Raw genomic sequence first — 17,890 nt, 5'->3', positions numbered from 1 at the left:
AGGGATAGTTCACCCAAAAATGAAAATTAGCCCATGATTTACTCACCCTCAAGTCATCCTAAGTGTATATGGCATTCTTCTTTCAGACGAGTTGTATTATAGTAGTCCTGGCTAATCCAAGCATTATAATAGCAGTAACAGTTGCTCTGTTTTTGAAGTCCATATAAAATGCACCTGTCCGTCGAATAACGTGCTCCACGCGCTCCGGGGTGTTAATAAAGGCCTTCTGAAGTGAATCGATGCGTTTGTGTACGAAAAATATCCATATTTAAAACGTATTCATATTTAATCCATATTTTACTATCAAGTAAAGTTCCAGCCGATCGCCTTCTGTGGTAAAGTGTTGAAAGTGCTTTCTTGCAATTCAAGATGCGTACGTGACGTCATGATGAGCGTAACTGGTTGCGCTTGTCTTTCGATCGGCAGAGGCACTTTTAAATATGGATATCTTTCGCTTCAGAAGGCCTTTATTAACACCCCGAAGCCGCGTGGAACACGTTATTTTACGGAGAGGTGCATTTTTTATGGACTTCATAAACAGAGCAACTATTACTGCTATTATAAAGCTTTTTTAATATAACTCAGATTTTATTCGTCTGAAAGAAGAATGTCATATACATCTGAAAACATCGGAAAATGTCTGTCAGTAGCGGTGTTCAAACCGGATTCGGACAATGATGGAGAGACTCAAGAAGAAGTGACAACATGTAGAATGCAACAGGATGTTTCTGAATGGTTAGTTGTTGAATGTATGTAATTTATGTGGAGTTAACTATCTTCAAGTCATTGATTAGCATGTTCCATGATAATTTATAAATCGCTGTACATGTGCTTGTGTGGGAACTGTTGTAAAATGACTACAGAGCCGGAAATGATAAGCTGCATGGACATAGAACAGGTATAGTTTAGTTTAATTACGGTAATAGCTCATGTTGTCATCTTGCTTTAATGAAATTCTATTACATTTGTGTTACAAACTGCATTGCAATAAAGGTGAAAAGACGAATGCGACAGCTTGACCAGACTCCCAAATGTTTGATTGAGCCTGTTTGTTTAAATGTGTATTCCCTTCAAAAAGCATCTAACATTTGGCACAGACATTGTACAACTCCAGCTGCTACAGCAAGGACGCATAAATGTGGGACTCTGTTCTTTTTAGGGCTGTGTCTATGCTAATAGGGCAGATCACCACCGGCTGTGGGTGGGGCTTCTTCCTACAATGACATCATTGTAGGGGGAAATCTGAATCAGCTCGTTTACAGAGACTACTTTTGATTTATGGGAATTTTAAAACCTTTTTAATTTTAACTTTTAATTTTAATTAACGCTGTACCAATGCTGTCAATGCTGCCTCTCAGTCATTTTGCCACTCAATGTGGCGTAACCGCAGTCACTCCAGCTGAAGGTGACGTCACATGCATATCCTCTATTCGGAAATAGTAGACCATCCGGGTATCTTTGGAATACTCTTTTCAACATACTACGATTTGGGACATACTAATTCTTTTTTTGAATACTATTTAGTACGGATAGTATGCGACTTGGGATGCAGCAACACTTTGGCTGCGTCTGAAACCTGGAAAATGCTGCCCTCCGGAGGACACATTTCAAGGCAGGAAGGCATCAAGACACGTCCGAATCTAATGTTAGCTTCACTTCCTGTCTCCTGTGATACCTTCATCTGATCGATTTTTTTAAGACAACACAGATGTATCCTTCGCTGCCTTTGATATCCCACAATCCTGTGCATTCCATTCTGTCACAGTTGAGCTGGGATTTACATATTTGTTTAGTTCTCACCAAAGCTCTCTCTATTTTGCTGTAGATCATTAAACTGTTATGCTGCCTTAGAAGTCATTCGTTTCGAAAGGTACCTTCATGTACAAACGCTGCCTTAGTTACAAGTCATTGTATCATAAGGCAGCGAGGCAACGAGTCAGCTGCATAGGTTTTCAGACGCAGCCTTTGGCTGAATCCGAAATCATTCACTATTCCCTACGTTATCCACTAATACAGTTCACTTGAAGGAGTGAATGAAAATGAGTGCGTGAATTCGGACAGCCGTTGTGTATACATCAGGCTGTACACTCGTTATTGTGGTGCAATGTGGGATTGAATGAGTGCACTCAATAACGTCCACTATGGTTTCGGACACCACTACAAATGGCTGTCCCCTCAAATAGTGCCCTATTTAAGGGTTTAGGGGGCGATTTCGGATTCAGCCTTTGTCTAGCCTCGTCTTAGACTCCTCCGATGTTCTCCTGGATTGTTACTCACCTGAAATCTACCTACCTGCTGTTCGTCTCCTCACTCAAGCCTCCTATCTCCAGTTCCTTGTCTCCCTCCAAGCTCTGTGTGTTCGCCTTACGAAGAAAAGAAATGAAAGTGTTTATCATGTGACTGAATACGTGTGTGTGGTAACTTACCCATCTGTTGATCTCCATCTGCATCGACACTACTGCCATATCATCCTGTCATTTCATGACTGCTGTGTTAAATAAAACCTTGTCTTTATTTATGCTTACCCATCTCTCTATCTGTTTCCTGACAGATTGATTATATCACCCTAGTTAAATCTTACAATTCAGTCAAATAAGCTTTTTTTTTTTTAAAGGACTCTAAATGAGTTTTAACTCAGAGTTTTTGAAGTTTAACTAAATCCTCTTCTAGCTTTCTTATTGACCTAATTTGATCTCTTGTGACATTGAGAGTATATTGTTTAATTTGAGCTTTAATTTTCAAACTCCCACCACTGCTGTAAAGTTTCAAAAGAAGACTTCATTGAACGTGCATTTGCTAAAAAAAAATAAAAAATCTTTAAGATGTTTATCACAAAAATGCATTATTAAAGTGCCAATATGCACATTTTGGTTTTACACAATCAACAAACATTTCACATTTTACCAAACTGGGATCAGAAAATCCAATTGGACATATTGAACAATCTTTACAAATTTTTTTATTGATGCTTGAAACCATAACATCTGTCTAATTCCGCCAATGATAACTCATTTCCATATGCATGTACTTGTACATAGCCTACAAGTATATTGTCTCCAGATATTAATAATATCATGGAATTTCATTAACCTAACTAACCTCTTACGTGACTGCATATGTGGCTCAATATGATTTCTATCTAAGACATTTTCAGTACAAATAACATTTAAAGTTCCTGAACTTCCTGCCACCTGTTCCTTTAATACAACAATACAACCCAAGGGATATCATGTGATATGAGCCTACACCCATAGACATAATAAATACATAGACGCCCTATTGGCCGCTGGACCGCACGTCAACGACGCCGCCATATTGCGGAGGGCAACTTTCCAATAACTCTAATAACAGGAATTGAGAAAAATGCCTGCTTCGTGTGCTGCTCGGGGCTGTACAAATCACCGCACAATTGGAAACAGTTCTCGGGGAATTACCTTTCACAAGTAAGACTGAACATTTGTTTCTGGTTGTATTTGGTCGTTATATTATTATATAATTAGTAATAGTGACGTTAGTTGGTCACCAGAGTCAGACTAAAATAGCTAGCGATGTCGCTACTTAGCTGTGGAAGTTGAGACATGAGTTGACATGATTTATATTATAGTTTTAGCTTATATTATATTTTATATTATAAATTAAATGTCCTGAAATCGATTCATCTATATATTTTTGAAAGACTTTTATGACAGGCGACTACGTTAGTTAACTTAAGTTAAGTTAGTTGCCTAGCTAACTTTTATCACACATTGAAGGTTTCCCAGACAAAGAGGTACGATATCAGAGCTCGAATTCGAGCATCAGGTACGGATTTCAGATATCAAAATATAATCTGAAAAGAGGCAATATCTGTATTAAAGGAAGAGCTGCATGATTAATTGTAAAAAGAATATTAATTCAAACACCTACATCATCTTATTCTTAAATTACAATTATTCTGCTATTTCTATTAAAACCTTTGATAAGTAGGATTACAGCAAAACATCGTGATTCATCCAGAATTGTGCAGTTCTAGTTCACCCAAATATGAAACTCTGCTGGCCAAGATATGACATATATATCTATGTTTATATGACATATACATATTGGATGGCCTTAGGGTGAATACATTATCAGCTCATTTTAATTTTTGTGTGAACTATTTCTTAAGTAAGTGTGTGTGTGTGTGTGTGTGTGTGTGTGTGTGTGGTTTTTAGGGGGATGGAATAAACATCCAACTGCAGGCCAGTTCCAGGGCATTTTCCGGTGTCTCATGGTCCGGTGCGGTGTCTCTCCAAGCACTTCAGGGAAAGTGGAACCAAATGATGAGACCCTGTCGCTATCAGGGGTCTGTTCTTCGTATGTGGCTAACTCAGTTAGCTGGACTTGATTGTTGCCGATTTGGCATGATCTTGGATTGTTTGGTTCTTCGAAGCTCATCCGGGGGCCAGTTGCATAAACCATTAAGACTAGTCTTACAAGTTAGACATACATTTTTTTCTTTAAGACTGTTCATAATTTTTTTTTAAATCAGTTACATAAAAACATAGACTGGCTTAATTTGATACGAAAAGTAAGACTGAATGCCACTTGCCTAACTGCTAGTGGCTCATACTAGATCTTAAGACACTGTCTTAACATAATGGCTTAGTTTATGCAACTGGCCCCTGGACTTGCTGTCATAGCAACAGGTCCGGAAACTCAAACCTGCTCAGGAGCGGTTTATTTCATGTAAACAGGATTAGGTTGCATACTTAAAATCTGTCCCAGCCACTGCTACTTTATTTCAAGAGTTCATTACTGAACCTGGGGCAATAATAATTTTAAATAATAATAATATAAAAATGAGTATTTGAAAATATTATAATACTATAATGTTGTGTATAGTAGTACTATACACACAGCCACTTGATTGAGAGATTTATTTGTGATGGAATATATTATCATTTTATCAGAGGTTTACACACGTACAGTTAAAAGCCAGGTGGCTTTTTTAATTATATGATGTCATTACGTTGCTGTCTTGCCACCAGCCAATCGCTGCACTGCTGTTCGTGGTTTCGAGTATCTGCCCTCTTCAGGGAACACAAGAACGTGCAGTAATCTCAGATAACTTAATCCAGATATTTTAATCCAATCCGCAAATTTGTTTGAAGAACCAAATTATCCAGAGATCAGTGATCACGATTAAAAGATCTGGGATCTGTCAAATCATCTCAGATGTATTAAGCGAGGTACGAAAAACAGACCCCAGCTGTTGAAATGTAATCTCTAGCAGTAGAAGAATCTGAGGAGCTTCCATTCCCTTTTGTAAACGTTTCTGCACTTGTGTGTGACCACAGCTTCCTGCCAACCCGCTTTGGTAGCCTTGTGGACAATGGTAGCCCCTGGTGTACATTTCAGGTTTTGTGTTTTTCTGTGATGTGTGCCATGGTGACCCTACAAAGGATGACTGATTATAGATGATTGATGGTTAATATACAGCCTTTTGTTATTGTTGTTATTATTATTATACCAATACTATTATTGTACCTACCAGTCACTATTTAATTTACTATTTTTATTATTGTCTATATTATTCTGCAATTGATATTACATTGTATTTGCTATTATTATTATTATCGTTATTATATTATACCACTTGCAATTATCAATCTATTATAGTTATGCTGGTAAATTATTGTACTTTTCACTAGTCACTATTTAACTATGTTTTATTATTGTCTCTATTCTGTAATTATAATATTTCATATTCTATTGCTATTATTATAGTATTATACAAACTATGCTATTATCATTATATTATTGTATTTTTGATATTATATAATTATACTATTCATTATTTTATTTGCTGTATACTGTTTGTTTATTTCATTGACTATTTTTTTATTGACTATACACTATTTACTATTACTTCTCACTTTATCATGTATTTACTATTTGCATTGCAGTGTAGTTGTACCAAATCATATGTATAAAGGATCCATGAGTTATCTTTGTTATTGTATATTTAGAGTATCTACCTGTAAATATCTATCATTTTAGTGCTATAAAAAAAACAGAAAGCAGCCTGCCAGTGTGATTTGTATTTGCAGATGTTTCATTTTCTCAATGACGGTCAATTCTAAGCACAAGAAAAGCAAAAATCGGTTAAATACGGAAAATGCCTTTTCCACTATAAGAAAACTTAATTTCATTTAATGTGAAAATTAAATTATATCTCAGTATGGGCGTCTTCATAATTCTTATTCAAGTATAAAAAGCCAAACGCATTACAAGCCTTTGACAATTCCTTATTAAAATATATCTATTTTATAAGTCTAACTATCAAGATTTTAAGTAACTATAGAATAGAACTTTTAGTATACCACGTACATCATAAACCACTGAAATCGGTTGATAAATGTAAACGTTTTTTTTGTTTTTATCCAGAAAAGCCGCAGCTCACCCGTTTACTTGCATTTGTTTACAGTGCAGTCTTGCCCTCAGCAATATGGCGGACGCGTTGACGTATTGCAGCAACGTTCTAAAGCGGCCAATAGGGCGTCTATGTATTTATTATGTCTATGCCTACACCTACACACCACAGTTCCCACCGCCATCTAGTGGAATAATTACACGTTACATGTAGTTTCTATGGTAATAAGTACAAATTATAAACAATGAAACTATCCCTAAACCATATCTTAAGTACACTCTCAGAAAAAAAGGGTACAAAAGCTGTCACTGGGGCGTATGCCATATAGAACCTTTTTTTTTTTTGAGTGTACCTTTTCAAAAGGGAGCTACATTGTACCTAAAGAGTGCATATTAGTACCTAAAAAGAACAAAAATTTACGTTTTGATAAGGTACTGCCCCAGTGACAGCTTTTGTACCTTTTCTTCTGAGAGTGTAGTTCATTAATATTAGGCCTACTTTTAGCCCAACACTGGTAATCATATGTTTAAGGACTTTAAAAGTATGATTGACAGTGTTGGGCTAAGTTACTATGCAATTACATCAGAAGTAGCTAAATAAATTACAGAAAAATTAAGAGTAGGCCTAATCTTAAATTACATTAATTAGATTACTACTTAATTTCACCCAACACTGATGATTAAACAAGCACCAAAATAAAGTGTATCCAAAACCGTCCTTATATGTCAAGAAGACTTTCTATACAGAAACCTATTTCACTTTTATACTATTATATTTGGAATGAAAACAAATAGCAGGTCTCCCTAATAAGCTGTTAACAAAAAAACAACCACCGCCTCCACTCATATTGGTTCTTCAGGCTGTGGCTCGCATTCATTCGCTTTCATGTAGTTCACTACTGGCACCACTAGAGCCTGCAAAATGACAGCTCACCAATCGCAGGATGTCTGTACAGCATGAGGGATCTGCTTATACAATGAGAGTCTGTAGTCAGCTGCGGTAAGCCAGCCTCTCCGGACTAACCCCGTACGCGCTCGGACTGCTGACAATCCACTGCGCGGATAACGCGCCGCGACTCCAGTTCTATTCAGTTTGTTTGGGAATCACCACAAGGAACCATAAACAGCGTCAAAGATGACAATGATGGAAAGTGCCTGTACACTGCCTGAACTCTCTCGAAGTTTGCGGATTTCTGTCTTCAAGTAAATGGATTATAATTGCATCTATTATTTGTCAGCTGACAGGGACCCTTGGTTCTAGCCAAATGCACGCTAGGGTATGAGCGACTAGCCGGATGCATTAGCGGGATTGCGTTTGGTGCAGGACTGTGTAAAACCGTCTGACTGCACATTGTGGATTTGTTACACCTTGCATGGAGTTGAATGAGCGCACGCTGCGATTTTGGCAACCTGGCAAGCTGCAAGACACCCCCGCGCACTGGAAAGTAATAATGCATAGTGTTTTAATAATGTTGAGATATACTGCATAGACACTGAAATCACGTTTGAATTTATATGCACTTTGTTAGGAGGTCTGTATTGACATCAGTAGCCTAGCTAATTTCGCGTACTTCCATTGAGTTTGTACCCAGATTATGTGTTTTCTAAAGCGTTTCCCTCATTTCATTTAGAACGTCGAAATGTTTGCTTAAGGTAAAACAAAGAACGATATGGCGCAAACGTTATATGAACTGTGTTACAAATTAACACGACATAGCCAGCTTTCCTGAAAACTTCAGCAAACTTCCTTTGTAACAACTTTTTAAAATCGTTTATTGTTTGCTCTTGTCTTTATCGAATAACCCAGCACTTCCTAACACGTTCTTCATCAGGTTACTAATGTTTAAATAATATTTAAATAACAGTTCAAGAAACGTTGCACTACAACGTTCTCTCGCTGGAACTAATCAAGCACAAGCATCAAGGGAAGTTATATTAAAGGCACTATGTCAGATTTTTTAATTAAAATATCAAAAAACACTAGAACAATGTTATATATTTTGTTGACCTGTGTACTTACATTATGCCAATTGTTTCCAAGAATGTTTAAATCTATAGAAATAAGCAATTTTAACCAGGACACGGACCGTGTTCGTGCGTCGCCTATCAATGACATCATACTCGCGTTACCCTCGATTTCCAGTTTTATAAAGACGATTTAATATGCATTTTATTAGACTGGTGAGCAACTGCTTGAATGCGTTCATCGACAGAAAACTAAGCATTGTTATACAACTCAACACATTTAGTCTTATTGTTTAAATCTAGTTTTCTTGATTTACCTCAAATAGCTACCATGTTTTACCAGTCTAATATCGATATAGCTTTCTGCAGTGGCAAGTGTCTCATTGTAGCAGCCGAGTGAATGTATCTAATAGCATAAAACAACGCTGCGTTACCCCACATACACCTGAGCGGAAGAAGCGGCGCGGTCATCTGCGGCTTAATAAAAGCTCAGCGAAATCAAGGCACCGTCAAGCTACGTCTTTGTTTTGAATAAGCGACCTCTAGCGGCGAAAAAATACATGTTGTGGCTTTAATGCTGTTTTAAAAACGTGTAGTGTCATTGCCTTTCTATCATTTACCGATATACAGGAATTATTATTATTATTTCACTCTAATGCTAAAACTCTGTAAGACGATTACTTTATAAATTAATACAATTTAATACAAAATGTAATTATTATTTAAATAAAATGCTATTGGTCACTGTTTACGTCTCTCTGTGGGTTTTGCAAATTCTTAATCAAAGAAAAAGTATTAAAAACAGCTTGTGTGACTAAACCGCGTAACTCCATTGGCTCTTCAAACTGTCGGTCAAACCAAACCTCACCCACCTCAGGTGTGACGTCAAAAGCCGGAAGTCTAATTTGTAGCTGATTCCTTCGATATTTTCAATTTATGAGTAATATAAAGCCTGTGGCAAACATAACGTGACGATACTTTGACGTTTTGTTCTACAACGTACATTACACACACTCACACCAGAAGCTGTCTTATCCTAGTTATTAAAAACATATGTTTTTAAAAATCAATTGCTTCAAAATTCATGTTTTCACTATGGGTGTGTGTAATTTACGTTGTAGAATGACACGTCAAAGTATAATCAGGTTTTGTTTATCACAAGAAACCTGATTGCTATCGGATATTTGATAATTCTGACTTCCGAAGTCTTGAGGAGGGCGTTTATGTGCAATCTTTACCTAGGAAACTCGTATTTACGATAACTCTGAGAGCATGTGAAGGCAGCAAAAGTCTTCCGGGTTCTGACGTCATACCTGCACCATGAAGTGCCACACGCAGTTTGCAGCGTCTCTGCTTGTTTGCAGTTCAAGGGTAAATAAAGCACTGGTTGTTTCAATAAGTACTGTATTTTCACTACGCAAGAAACACTATATATATAAAGGCTAATGCTTTATGTGTTTGAGGAGCGGAGAAAAGTGTCTTAGCAATTTTTTTTAAACTGGGTCCCAGAGAGGATAACTGATAATGTGACCCTTGCGTTTTCGTGTGTGCAGCCAATCCGTATATTTTGTGAAACGATGATGTCATCACCCCACATCTTGCATGCTCCAAGTCTTCTTCTCCATTTTGAGTGTATATCTGTGGCAGTATTACAGCGCCACACAATGGTCTGGCATGTATACCACATCGTTTTGAGTCAGGTTCAGTGGTTTCGTGTGTACGCAGATATTTCTTTAGACAAGAAAAAAAAAAAAAAAAAAAGATTGGTTAGGGAAAGCTCTGGCTTCGAGTGGATGTGGCCTTAATCTAGCAATTGTTGTCGAGTCATAGCCAATATACTAATTAATATCTTAATTAGCTTGTGCGTTGTACTTCATCTTTTATAACATTTTGGCCAAATGACAGAAAAAAATTGAGCGCACACATAGCTACAGTAAACTTTATAACCTGTAAGTTGAAAAGTCACAATATCATATAAAGACACAATATCGACTTTTTATTTACAAAAATACAGTGCTTTTTTTCAATTTTCTGATGTTTTTTTATGAGAGGTACTGTGATAACTTATATCAACCTTGATAACAATTATATTGGCTAAAGTATTTTTTGTTGAATATGTGAATGCTTGGGTAAATTTGATTTATTCCACATAAATATTACAAAGTGAAAATAAAAACTATTATTATTAACCAAATAAATGTTTTCTTAATAAATAAATAATTGTGTTGTTTTTCTGCTTGTGACAATTAAAGGGTTAACAAAGAGGGGAACTAAAGGTCATGGGAGAGGCAGCTCCGACCCAGGCCACCCCGAGTGGTTTTGCACCCATGTTGGGCGTCGGGATGGGAGGATCAATCACACCAATCGCCACTTCAAGAGGATCAGCCGTTCCTCAGCTCCACAGCGCCATAGTGGAGCGCTTGCGTGCCAGAATCGAGCTTTGCCGGCGGCATCACTCCACCTGCGAGGACCGCTATGTGCGTGGTCAGGTGGAAAATTCGGACCGGGAACACGAGAGCACACTGCAGCTCTTAAACATCGTCCATCAAGGCCCCGGGAACAGGAAGACCAAGGGCAGTAGATCGGCCTCTCAGCAGCCTCCTGAATACAGCAGAGTGAATGGTGAACTTAAAGGCCACAGCTCGTCGGAGGCGGAATCCAAAATTTCGTCGCAAATAGCAGTAAGTTTTATGGGTTGTATAAACTACGCCCACATCATAAATCTTATAATCTGTCTAATACACACTGAGACACGTGTCAGACCAATTCCCCAGAGAATGACATCAACACACTGATATGATGTGATTACTGCGGGCGTGTGAGGGAGAGATGGGGGTGTCTGTTTAATTAAAAAGGGCCCTGCAGGCAGGCACATGATTCTTTTAATGGTCTTTTCAAAATGTAACAAAACAAAATATAACTTAAAAGGAGGTGGTGATTCAGTGACATCTGATTTTTTTTTTTAACAATGCACATTTCCATACAGTCCCTCCAAGAAGTATTTTCACCCGTGGAAAATGTTTGCATGCCATTGCATTACAATATCAGATCACATGGAATTTAATTCTAAGAAAGATATACACTCACCAGCCGCTTTATTAGGCACACCTTGCTAGTAGCGATGTTGGAACCGCTTTTACCTTTAGAACGCTTTAATTCTTGGTGGCTTAGATTCAACAAGGTGCTGGAAACATTCCTCAGAGATTCTGGTCCATATTGATTATGATATCACACAACTGCTGCAGATTTGTCGGCTGCTCATCCATGATATGAATCTCCCATTCCAGCACATCCCAAAGGTGCTCTATTGGATTGAGATCTGGTCACTGTTTAGGCCATTTGGGTTTAGTGTACTCATTGTCATGTTTGAGATGATTTGAGCTTTGTGACATGCGTGTTATCCTGCTGGAAGTACTCATCAGAAGATGATGCACTGTGGTCATAAAGAGACGGACATGGTCAGCGTTGATCCAAAATGAGCGGGTGCCTGCGGTCTCCCGCGGTTACGAGTCATCCAAAAATATTTTTAATTATATTAGTTTCGCGGTCGGTCGGGTCGTCAATAAATCCTTATTTACCTTTTGAATGTTGAGCGTTATAAACTTTGGAATAAATGCTGACGCGGGACAAAATGCCCGATTTCCCAACACGTTGAACTGAGCAATGCCATTGTAGGCCTACCATTTTAATAGGCTACTTTTAAAGGCATATAGCTCAGTAATGTCAGTTTTATGTATTTTCTGAGAGGGGGCGGGATTTTTGTTGGGAAAGTCGGGGGAGAGACGCACACTTCGATTAGACTGGATAAACACATGCAGCATCTTAATTGTTAAGAAAATGAAACAAAATAAATTAATAAATCAAGCCTTTATTACATAACACTAGGATATATCATACAGCATTCAGAAAAAGAACAGTTTGCGCTCCTAAGGGCTTTCACACTTTTCCAAAAGTGGGCCTTCTCTCAGTTGACCTGCTGATGAATTCTTCAATAATATGCATCTAGACAGCTGAAATGGAAAATGATGGGCCGCCCCAAGAACTGCTTGCTCTCTTGCACCGCTATTCAGTCCTTTCAGAAAAATGCGGCTTTTTTTGTGATTGTTGCGGGCAAAAATCCTTGATTATGCGGCACGTTTTCTTAAAAAATGTGATGGAAATTCTGTAGCTTTACAAAAGGACTATGCTACAACTTCTGAAAAAATGTATAATGACTTCCTGTTTTACAGAGGTAGCTTTACAAAACAGACATTTGAGTGCCTCCATTGGCACAATGCACTTTACACTCTCAAGACCCATAAAAGGCACTAAAGACGTCGTTACAAAATCCATCTCACTACAGTGGCTCTACAATAACTTTTATGAAGCAACCAGAATAGTTATTGTGCGCAAAAAAACCTAAATAACGACTTATATAGTGATGACCGATTTCAAAACACAGCATCATGAAGGTTCGAAGCGTTATGAATCAGCGAGTCGATTCATGATTCGGATTGCGTGTCAAACTGCTGAAATACGTGACTTTGGTGATCCAAACCAATGAATCGACTCACTGATTCATAACGCTCCAAACCGCTGAATCGACTCACTGATTCATAACGCTCCAAACCACTGAATCGACTCACTGATTCATAACGCTCCAAACCGCTGAATCGACTCACTGATTCATAACGCTCCAAACCGCTGAATCGATTCACTGATTCATAACGCGTCGAAGCTTCATGATGCTGTGTTTTGAAATCGGTCAACACACCGGGAAACTGCTTTGCGCGGTCTTTTGCTGTTATTTTTGTTGGCAAATGGGAATTTGCGTGCTTCATCATGGTTTCACCGATATATGGTTTCACCACGGGGTTTACAGCTTTTTGATGACGTTCGCGTCGGGTAATTACGTCACTTCAAAACGTTCCCATGGCAATAGGGAGAAATAGCGGCTCTTGTGTGAAGTAAACAAAAACATTTTCAACTTTCTGCTAATATATATGACTTTTTTGCAACGAAAATGCGGGGATTATGAAATCATGCTAGCCCCGTATATTTTGCACGCGGAAATTGGCAATTTATGCGGCGAAAGTGCGGCATATTTGAAAAAATGCGGCCCCCGCATAAATATGCGGACTTTGGCTGATTATGCATTAAATCATGCGATTGCATAATCGCGTTTTTCTGGAGGGACTGCCTATTTCCTACATCTATGGCCCAATGACGCTACGATGAGCTTTTACTACTTTTAAAAAATGCGGGTCAGGAAGGGGGTCGGGTACAATATTTTCTTTTCTTTTTTTGCGGTCCGAGTTGCGGGCAGGTTAGTTGAAAACGTCGGTCGGGTGCGGGTTGTTTATACATTGACCCGCGCATCACTGGGTCTTATCTAGCGAAACGATCTGTCATTTTCAAGAAAAAAATAAAAATGTATATACTTTTTCACCACGAATGCTCGACTTCGGTGTTGTGATTCTTCACGGCCTATGGCGTCATCACGTCTGAAAGGTCACGCCAGACGTAGGCGAAAGTACCGCCCCAGTGTTAAAACGAATGTACAAAGACTAAATCAAACGCCGTTTACAAAAATAAAGGTAAAACAACGATGTTGGATGATTTTGAAGTTGGAGGAGCCCTTTGAAACTGCATTGATTTGGATCTTCAACCCATTGGTTGCCATTGAAGTCCACTATATGGAGAAAAATCCAGGAATGTTTTCCTCAAAAAACTTTAAAGTGGCCGGTGAACACACACTTTTAACAAAGAAGTTTACATGGTTTAAAAATAATTGTAGTTAAAATTCAGATGAACTGACGCCAGTTGTTTAAAAGTAACTGCAAAAATTGCTCAGAAAAGAGAAGATAAACATTATTTATTTCCAGATGCCACTTAGTTTGATATCTGGTAGAATTCATTTTAAGTTTCCAAATACTTTATGGCTCCACTGTCTACAAATGTGTGCATAATTCCACAATTATAGATCAGAACAGAAATAAAAGCGCAGAATAAAAACCATGTGTTTTGTTCTGTAGCCTCAGCTTTTGTAACAGACGGAAGTACTTGCGGTCAACAGGTCAGTTCTGGTTCTTTGTTCTCCACCCTTATATTTGCCTCCTGGGACTTCACTGTTTGACACCACTATACAGTATCTCAACTCATAGACACAGACTAGCGCTTTACCGACCTCTGTTAAGATAAAATATTTTGTTGTGAATCTAGAATCGGTCTCGTTTGTTTGTCCAGACACAGTTAAAGTCTAGTTTATTGTAGGAGTGTTCGTGCAAAATGCATAATCACAAAGTGAGGCATCAGGTTTTTCCATTCAACAGCTTTACAGATTTTGAAAGTGTACGCCAATATCTATCCAGCAAACTTAACAAAGACATGAGCAGAAATTGCTGGATGATGAAATCTCGCAAACACGGCATGAATGGTCTCATGTTTTGTTCCATGCCATGCATTGTTGTGCTCTATTATCAAAGGTTTGATAAATTGCTCTATTAAGCACCTTCTTGAATGATGGCTTTCCCATAAAGCCATTTGAAGCGTGCAGCCTACGTATAAATGGTTTGAGCCATTCAATAGCCCACGTCCTGGTTTTGTTTACTCAAAGTCAAACAGGCCTTGAAAACACGATTGTCACAGGACTGCCCAGTAATTAAGCGTTATGGGCTTACGGATGAATTCATTTTTTCCTAATTTCAGAGTTATGACCGACTTGGGAACAGAGGGGGATTGCGGAATATCCTCTCATGGAAGAGAAAGTGGGATATTATGAATGCTTTCAGTTTATCCAGTTTATATCAATCTTCAATGATATTCATTTTGAATGCACTGTTCATGCAGAAAAAGTAGAGAACTTAATTGAATTGAATATGCACTTGTAGTGTACTTCAAATCTTAAATGTAAATTTGTAAAAGCTGTTCTTGAAGATAATATAGTATTAATTAAATAAAAGGTCACTTAGGTGTAGCCTACTTAAAGGTGCACTATGTAAACCTTTTCAGTAAAATATCCAAAAACCACTAGGCCAGTGTTACATATTTTATTCAATTGAGTACTTACAATATCCCAAATGTTTCCAACTATTTATAAATCGTGAGAAAATAGCTATTTTAACCAAGGAACCGGGACGTGTGAGGGCGTTGCCTGTCGATGGCGTCATATCTGCGTTCCCCTCGGTTTCCGGTTTTATTCTGCAGAAACGCTTTACTCTCACTGCAGTGTGAACAAGTGTCATAGCAGCCGCTGAGAGAACGCACAGAGTAACGTCATAACATAATTTTCAACACACTCAGATGTGTCTAATATGATAAACAGAGCTGCGTTACCTCATACTCATGACCGGAAAAGCTGAAATGGTGCCGTTGACTGTGGCATAATAAAAGTCCCGCTGGAGACTATGCCATAATAAAGGTTGCGCTGCTTGCGAGGCTTGTGTTGCGCTCTTCTTATTAACAATCGCTCCTGCTTCTTCTTCATACTACAGTAACGTTAATAATCACATCCATGAACATGATTTCTGCCCGAGTCCTATCCTGACTCTTTTCCACCGGCTGTGAGGTGAAGACCACATGTCCCAAGATTCTGCGCTCAAACTTGGCGTCATTAAACTATGCCTTTGTTTTGAATAGGCGACCTCTAGTGGATGGAAAAGTTACATAGTGTAGCTTTAAAGGGGTGGTAAAACACATTGTTTTGAAGGCTTGATTGTGTTTGTGGGGTGCACTGTAATATGTGTTAATGCTTCGTTTTTAAAAAAAATCATTATTTTTCATATATTTGACATTTATTCTACACTGCTCTGTCCCTCCTTGTAAAACGGTCTGATGCTTTCCGGGTTGTATGAAGCCAGTCCCTCAAAAATACGCAATGGGCTGAGATTGGTCAGCTGGCCCAGTGTGTTGTGATTCGCTAACCGCAGTGTATGTTTGTCGGAAACGCCACGCCCCTTACCTTACCGGTAGACTGTGGTCAGTATTAGAAACGATGGCGTCAATAAAACCACACCAATCTGAGCCCGAATCAGACCCAGAACATTTTAGTGAAGATGATCGAGCAGAACCTGTTCAGTCCTAATGAGTAAAGACTGCGGATCTATAGTGATCGCTACTGAATGGCACTGTTACTTTTGTATTTTTAGAACGATTATAGCCAAATATCTGTCGCAAGAACTATTAACCCAAAACACTAAGCACTGGCTTTACTATAGTAGCCAAATCACACACAGAACCATGTTTAGCATGCCTGTAGATACATAATACATAAAAGCTCTAATCAAAGAATCATTTACACTAATGCCAGGTTCGCTGTTGAGATTTTAACGTTAGTGTTTGTAACGATAGGTGTTCGTCGGATAACGTTAAGTATGAATAAGCATTTAACAGACTGGTTTGCAGAACAGTGTTGTCATCTGTTTACTTCCTTGCTACAACCTATTACAGGAAAACACATCGATGAAAAATAAATCAGACTTACAGGTTGTGGCCCGTAAACAGCTTCTGTTTGTAAATCCAGCTTTCAGGTCAAGCCGTTGTGCATATCCTGTATTGAACTCGCGAACATTGTGAAAGTTTTCCTCTGTGAAATGTGCTGCGGGAGGGAGCCCCGCGCGCGTCGTGCATTCACACACTGGCCGCGTTTGTCTCACGCAGCTGACGTTGTGCAAATCCGGTGTTGAACTCGCGAACATTGTGAAAGTTTCCCTCCGTGAGATGTGCTGCGGGAACCCCGCAAGTGCCTGTTCCCTTCTGTCTCAAACACACGTGCATATAACATGTTGTATGTTAAACGCTCTGCAACGCACCCCTGTCCCTATGAAGGCTGAACAAAGCAAGTACCCCAGACCTGCAATCCGGATGAATATAACAGCGTTTCCTCTGCATCGCGGCAACAACACTCCAGCCTAACTATACCTCAACAGCGCCGCGATACAAAATGGCCTCACCCCCCCCTATTTAATATTCTCGGAGGAGGGGTTTATGTAAATATTGAGCCTGGTGATGTCACCAACCCTGGAGGAATGTCTGTAGTCGCCTACTGGCCGTTTGCTGTAGTTCTTAGAAACTGATTTCTTTAAAAGCAAATATCTCCCTTTGCTTTAAACTTTGAACGTTGTAACTTTGCAGATGTTGTTTATGCTAAAGCAGCAACATTACACGCTAGCTAAAGTTAGAATAGTGAAATCGTGGTTTACCACCCCTTTAAAGAGGGTGCAATATGTTTATTAACACACTTAAAGTGCACTGTGTAAATTTTTACGACATCTAGTGGTGAGGTTGCGAAATGCAACCGCTTGCCCCTCCCTTTCAGAGTACATAGAGAAGCTACGGTGGCCTACACAGGACAAAGATGTCGTCGTCTTAGAGAGCAGAGAGTAGCTAGCGCTCTGTAGAGAAGTTTGTCCATTTAGGGCTACTGTAGAAACATGACAGCGCAAAACTATAATACATTTTCATTTAATTGCAATTAACATACAATTATGTGTCTGAAAACGTAAGTATATATTTTTTTAAAGTATTATTATTTCCGTAATACGTATAGTTGAAT

General features: G+C 38.7%; 1 protein-coding gene across 2 annotated transcripts in view; it reads left to right on the top strand.

The window, feature by feature from the left end:
* Nucleotides 1-7,365: 7,365 nt before the first annotated feature.
* maml2 (mastermind like transcriptional coactivator 2) overlaps nucleotides 7,366-17,890 on the top strand; it is a 111,413-nt gene continuing 100,888 nt past the window's right edge. Inside the window, exons 1-2 of one of the 2 annotated variants that reach the window (XM_079823615.1) lie at nucleotides 7,366-7,596; nucleotides 10,611-11,039. In XM_079823615.1, coding sequence (XP_079679741.1) covers nucleotides 10,638-11,039 — 402 coding nt within the window. In that variant the 5' untranslated portion in view covers nucleotides 7,366-7,596; nucleotides 10,611-10,637. Of the gene's footprint in view, nucleotides 7,839-10,610; nucleotides 11,040-17,890 lie in introns of both variants that reach the window. The other variant, XM_079823614.1, reaches the window with a different exon arrangement.

Source organism: Gobio gobio (assembly GCF_949357685.1).
Source record: "Gobio gobio genome assembly, chromosome: 8".
In the NCBI taxonomy this organism is placed as follows: Eukaryota; Metazoa; Chordata; class Actinopteri; order Cypriniformes; family Gobionidae; genus Gobio; species Gobio gobio.
Note: the sequence above shows the minus strand (reverse complement) of the source record. Positions and strands in the feature narration are given on the sequence as shown.